The sequence below is a fragment of the Ursus arctos genome, unplaced genomic scaffold, assembly GCF_023065955.2.
Source record: "Ursus arctos isolate Adak ecotype North America unplaced genomic scaffold, UrsArc2.0 scaffold_19, whole genome shotgun sequence".
NCBI classification, from domain to species: domain Eukaryota; kingdom Metazoa; phylum Chordata; class Mammalia; order Carnivora; family Ursidae; genus Ursus; species Ursus arctos.
Genome location: NW_026622863.1, coordinates 14,986,308 through 14,992,307, shown reverse-complemented (window position 1 = coordinate 14,992,307; position 6,000 = coordinate 14,986,308). Strand labels below are relative to the sequence as shown.

Sequence of the window (6,000 nt, the reverse complement as noted above, 5' to 3'; positions counted from 1 at the left end):
GTTTTAGCCTCAGGGTTTTTGCAGGATTCAGTGATATTAAACACTGAATTTTTTTTTTTTTTTGCAGGATTCAGTGATATTAAACACATGAATTGTCATCACTCTTAATAATTCTTTGATTGTAATTTATATTATTTTCTTAAGCTAAGTTCTTAGAACCAGCCATACGAGATAAAAGCCTATAACTCTCTCAAATGTTTTAGAAATAGACCTCGTGGGGGCACCTGGGTGGCTCAGTCATTAAGCGTCTGCCTTCGGCTCAGGGCATGATCCCAGAGTCCTGGAATTGAGCCCCGCATCAGGCTCCTTGCTCCACTGGGAGCCTGCTTCGTCCTCTCCCCCTGCTTGTGTTCCCTCTCTCGCTGGCTGTCTCTCTCTCTGTCAAACGAATAAATAAAATCTTTAAAAAAGGAAAGGAAAGGAAAGGAAAGGAAAGGAAAGGAAAGGAGGAAGGAAGGAAGGAAGGAAAGAAAGAAAGAAAGAAAGAAAGAAAGAAAGAAAGAAAGAAAGAAAGAAAGAAAGAAAGAAAGAAACCTTGTGAAGATAGAAGGTATTCTTCTGAGGGTTTGACATTTTGGGGGGTTGTATGTGTGTGTTTGGGAGCATAGGAGTTGGTATGAAATTGTTGGCCTATTTAACCCAAGATGCTCTCTTTCATTCTCCCTTGTGTAATCCTGGATTGTATTCACCCCTACACCCACACACACACAGTAACTAGGAGAAGTCGATTATGGTTCCCTGTCACCCAACCCTGCAGAGCCACTGACTTGTCCCTCACCATATCCTAGTGAGACTAACTCCAGTGAAGACTGCATCGGTACCATCTCCAACTGCCACTCTTAATTCACACCAAGCACACCGTATGGTGGGCTGGCAGGAAGGAGAGGCGGTGGGTCTTCACCAATGCCGTGGGGAACCCAACCTATTCACCAACGCATCATAAAAACACACTCAGTGTGGCCGTGGGAGGACCGGCTACAGGTTGCAGGGCTGAGTTAGGGAAGTGTCAGCCAAATCCAGGAGCACGTTGCACCAGAGTGATGTGTGGGTGAATCCTCGGCATCCCAGCAGGTGTGAAAGCCGGTTACGTGAGATGGGTGTGGGTTAGGTGGTGAGGGATGAGAGGAAGGTACAGAGAGGGTGTGTGGGGTCAGAGGTAGGAGGGGGTGGAGGCGAGGAATGGGGCCCCACTGGGGTTGGACCTAGTAGACAGACCGGGGGTTTGGAACCATTTTTGGGTCACAGCCTCCTTTGAGAATCTGATGGATGCTAAGGAAAGAATGCAAATACACGCACACACACACACACACACACACACACACACACACACTGCCTACTGTGTCAGGGATTCTTGGAACCCAGCAAGCTCATCCAAGGGCTCAGGATTAAGAATCTCTGGCCTAGACTAGCTCACAGGGACTTGTCAGAAAAAAAAATCCAAACACTGCATTAAGAGCTGGAGAATGTTTGTGCCTTCTTGCGTGGAAGACCTCTAGAGAGGTTTGCAGGTTTTGGACTTAAATTCCAAAGTCCACTTACTACATAAATGCTTTATTTATCTTCTTCTAGCTTTTGTTTTGAAAATTTTCAAATCTACCAAAAAGTTGTGAGCTCATGTAGTCTTCAACTATATTCTACAATTGTCAACATTTCTGTCTAATTGCTCCCCACTCCCCATGTATGCTTGTGCTCTAGGGAACCCACGTTTTTCTGGAGAACCATTTAAGAATAAGTTGCAGATATTATGATACTTCATCCTTAAACACATGGCATGTAACTCCTAAGATCAAGAGCGTCTCCTGAATAACCACAAGATAATCCTCACATTCACAAAATTTAACATTGATGCAATACTATTATGTAATGCACATCCTCTATTCAAATTGCCCCAGTAGTCCATTCATTAGGGTCCTTTTTGCTGTATTTCTCCTTCCCTCCCTCCTTCCCTCTCTCCCTCTTTTTCTTCCTACCTTTCTCATTTGGGATCAAATCCAGAATTACAGTTCTCTCTCTCAGGCTCCTTTAATCAAGAACACTGCTTCAGAGTTTTGTTTTCTTTTGTGTTGTTTTCTCTTGTGACACTGACAGTTTTGAAGAGTCCCAGACTTCGCTGTTTTGCAGAATGTTTCCCAGTTTGGACTTGTCTGATTCTGTCCTCATACTGAGATTCAAGGTAAGCATTTTGGGCGTATGCCATGTTCCTTCTTGGTGCATTACATCACAGGGTCTGTTGGTCCCTTATTGATGAGGTTAAATTTGACTAGTGGTTAAAGCAGTGATCTCCACTTTCTAATTAGTTAGTGATTTGTGGGGTAACACTGTATTCGTTGAAAGCCTCTAAATGTGGCGAATGCTGGGTGAGCCAGTGGCGAGCATCCAGAGTCAGTCCTTGCTCTCATGATGTTTTTACACTGGAGGAGAGAGAATTACAATTACAAAATATGCAGTTTTCTGAAGGATAGAGTGCTGAGATAGACAAGTGTCAACTCTACCATTTCAAGTGAACTTAAAGTGGTGCCTGGCTGGCTGGCTCAGTCCATAGAGATGTGACTCTTGAATGTGGGGTTGTGAGTTGAAGCCCCACATTAGGTGTAGAGCTTACTTTAAAAAAAAAAGTACAGATTTAAATAAAAAATCCATTAAAAAAATTTTTTTTAACATGGGGTGCCTGGGTGGCCCAGTCCCTTGAGCATCCAACTCCTGATTTCAGCTCAGGTCATGGTCTCAGGGTTGTGAGATGGGGCCCTGTATCGGGCTCCGCGCTCAGCCAGGAATCTGCTTAAGATTCTTCCACTCCCTCTCCCTCTGCCCCTTCCCCCCTTCAAATAAAAAAATAAATCTTTTTTTTAATATTGTTTTTAAATTTTTTTTTTTGTAATCTCTACACCCGGCTTGAGGCTCGAACTCACAATCCTGAGATTGAGTGGCATGCTCTTCCAACTGAGCCCGCCAGGTGCCCCTAAATTTTAAAAAATCCATTAAAAATAAGAAAAATTTAAAAAAACAAAAAGAGGAACTGAAAGAGAGCTTGGGAAGATGGAGTAAGAGGACCTTGGGCTCACGCCGTTCCATGTTAAAACTAGATATAATCCAGGGGCTCCTGGGTGGCACAGCGGTTAAGCGTCTGCCTTCGGCTCAGGGCGTGATCCCGGCGTTCTGGGATCGAGCCCCACATCAGGCTCCTCCGCTGGGAGCCTGCTTCTTCCTCTCCCACTCCCCCTGCTTGTGTTCCCTCTCTCGCTGGCTGTCTCTATCTCTGTCACATAAATAAATAAAATCTTAAAAAAAAAACAACTAGATATAATCCACATCCAAGTGAACAGAATGAGCCTTAGAGATGAGCCTTGAGGAGGAGAAAGAAGGCAGGCATGGGGAGGTGGGATGGAGGGAGAGGAGGCAGCCACGGCCAAGCTTGGAGGATGAAAGGAACCAAAAGCTGGGCACGTGGTGGTCTCAGGAAGGGAACAGTGATAGGAAAAGGCTCTGGATCTGCTGCTACTGGTACTGAGCACCTCATAACTGCTGAACACTGTTTTAAGTGGTTTACCTTGTCTGGGTCTCCCCATAGCCCTGTGAAGAAGGCCACTACTGTTCTTATGCTGTAAAATCTGCAGCACAGAGTTATTGGCCCAAGGTCACACAGTTTATAAACAGCACAGCTAGGAGTCAACCTGGATGGACCTGACTCAACAGTCTATGCTCTTAACTATATCAAGAAGGAGAAGCAGGGTCTCACCTAGAAAACAGAATATTAAAAAAGACTGGAGCCAGAGCAACCGGGGCTGAGTGGGAAGTGCTGTTGATAAAGGATGTGGAATGGGAAAGCAAGGCAAAAGAAAGGCCCAGAAGATCAAAGACAGTAGAGTGTTAGGAGCTAAAAAGCAACATAATAAAATAGGACAAAGTTTGGTTGGCCGCCTCACCTTCAATCCACGCCCAACCCCTCTCCTGTCCCTTCAGGCAGGACTCACTATTCTTCTTCTGCTCTGTCCTCGCCCACAAAACAGGACATTTTCATAGTCTCAAAGGGTCTCCCCACAGACTGCTTATTAATTACAAAGGGAAGGGGCGCCTGGGTGGCTCAGTCGTTAAGCGTCTGCCTTCCGCTCAGGGTCTGATCCCAGGGTCCTGGGATCCAGCCCCACATCAGGCTCCTCTGCTGGGAGCCTGCTCCTTCCTCTCCCACTCCCCCTGCTTGTGTTCCCTCTCTCGCTGGCTGTCTCTCTCTGTCAAATAAATAAATAAAATCTTAAAAAAAAAAAAAAAGGGAAAAATAGGAACTTCACAAAGAGCTACCTGGCCCACTCCAGCTTAACCAAGCCACAGAAGAGAGCATTCAGCGTGTTCTCAGGGAAGGCTCCGGAAGGGAATTAGGGGTTAGTGTAAGAGAAGGGTTTTGTGAGGAAGACTCTGGTTGAAGGGAGGAGGAATCCATGGGTGATAGGGCAGGGTCCATTCGAGAAAGAGGGGGTGTCCCCGGAAGGGGGGGAGAAATCTTGAGGCGGGGGATGTTCTCAGTGGTAAGAGTGAGTCATTGGGGTGGACTTGATGGGGACGAGTCGGTTGACAGGAGGGTCAGAACGGGGTCAGTATGGGGTGGGTAAACCCTGGGTGACGAGAGGGTGGAGGGCTTGAGGTAGGGGTCGCTAAGACCGTCCTGAAAAGGCCCGCGAGGGGCAAGGCCCAAAGGCAGCGGTGAGCGGGTTGGGGAAGCCCCATGGCGGGCGCACAACGCCGCCCCTCGGCCGGGCAGCTTTGGGAGGGGGACTCGGGGTGGCGAGCAGCCGGGGGCGGGGCCGGGGGCGGGGCCGGCACCGCCCGGCCGGTCCCCCCGCGCTGCAGGGGGCGCTGTGAGGCTGGGAGGCCCCGGGCCGGGCGGCGGCCGCTCCTAGTGAGCGCGGCCCCTTTTCCGGGTTGCCTCCTCCTCCTCCTCCTCCTTCGCCTCCTCCTCCTCCTCCTTCTTCGCCGCCGCCGCCGCCGCTGCCCCTTTCCCGGCCGGCGGCCGCCGCTGCTGGTGCCGCCGCCGCCGCAGCCGCCGCCGCCTCGGGGCCGCGAGCCGAGCGGAGGCCGCCGCGGAGCGCGAGCGCCGCCCGCCCCGCCGCCCCGCCGGCCCCTCCAGGGCCCGGCCGGCTCGGCCGGCGCCCCCCGCGCCCCCAGCCCGCCCGCCCCCGCGGGCCCGGCCTGGCGTGGCCGCCCGCCGCCGCGCTCCTCCTCCTTCTCCGGCGCCCGGCGGCCCGCCGCCTCCTCCGCCCGCCGCCCCGCGCCCCCCGCCGCGCCGCCGCCGCCGCCCTCTGCGCCCCGCGGCGCCCCCCGGTCCCGCCCGCCATGCCCGGCCCGGCCGCGGGCAGCAGGGCCCGGGTCTACGCCGAGGTGAACAGCCTGAGGAGCCGCGAGTACTGGGACTATGAGGCTCACGTCCCGAGCTGGGGGTAAAGCCGCCGCCGCCCCCGCCCCCGCCCGACCACCCCCCGGCGCAAACCGCACTGGCCCCCCACTCCGCGGTCTGCCTCCCCCGCCGCCCCGCCGCTGGCCGGCGCTTTCTCGGGTCTGGGGTGGAAGGCAGAGCCCCCTCCTCCCGCCGCACATGTGCTTGTCTCCCTGTCCCCCCCCCCTTCTCCCCGCCTTGTGCACCCCTCTCTCGCCCTTACCCCAAGGAATGCTTTCTTACTGAGAAGTGTAGGGTCCAGGGCCTGGAGCCTGGTGGAAATGAGGGAGCAGCCCTTCCTTCTTACACTTCTGGGTTTCTATTTGGGGTGGGCAGTCAGCAGCTGTCCTCTGGAGCTATTAAAATTCTCTGCCTTTTTAGTTTTTTGAAATGAGGCTGGGTGGGAGGAAATCTTTTAAAGACATCCACATTCTCAAAGCAGGCGCTGGCTACCTTTGGGGTGTGAAGTATAAGGCAGCTGCTGTGGAGCCCCAGGCAGAGGGGCATCCTCCGAGCCTCCAGGATGGATGCTTTGCTTACCCTTCTAGATTGGCTCGGAGCCCTGCCTTCCTATC

At 52.3% G+C, this 6,000-nt stretch overlaps 1 protein-coding gene across 3 annotated transcripts in view; it reads left to right on the top strand.

Moving 5' to 3' along the window:
* Nucleotides 1–5,282: 5,282 nt before the first annotated feature.
* Nucleotides 5,283–6,000, top strand: part of CSNK2A2 (casein kinase 2 alpha 2) — a 37,028-nt gene continuing 36,310 nt past the window's right edge. For all 3 annotated transcript variants that reach the window (XM_057314162.1, XM_048223779.2, XM_048223778.2), the window contains exon 1: nucleotides 5,283–5,429. In XM_057314162.1, coding sequence (XP_057170145.1) covers nucleotides 5,326–5,429 — 104 coding nt within the window. In that variant the 5' untranslated portion in view covers nucleotides 5,283–5,325. The remainder of the gene's footprint in view (nucleotides 5,430–6,000) is intronic.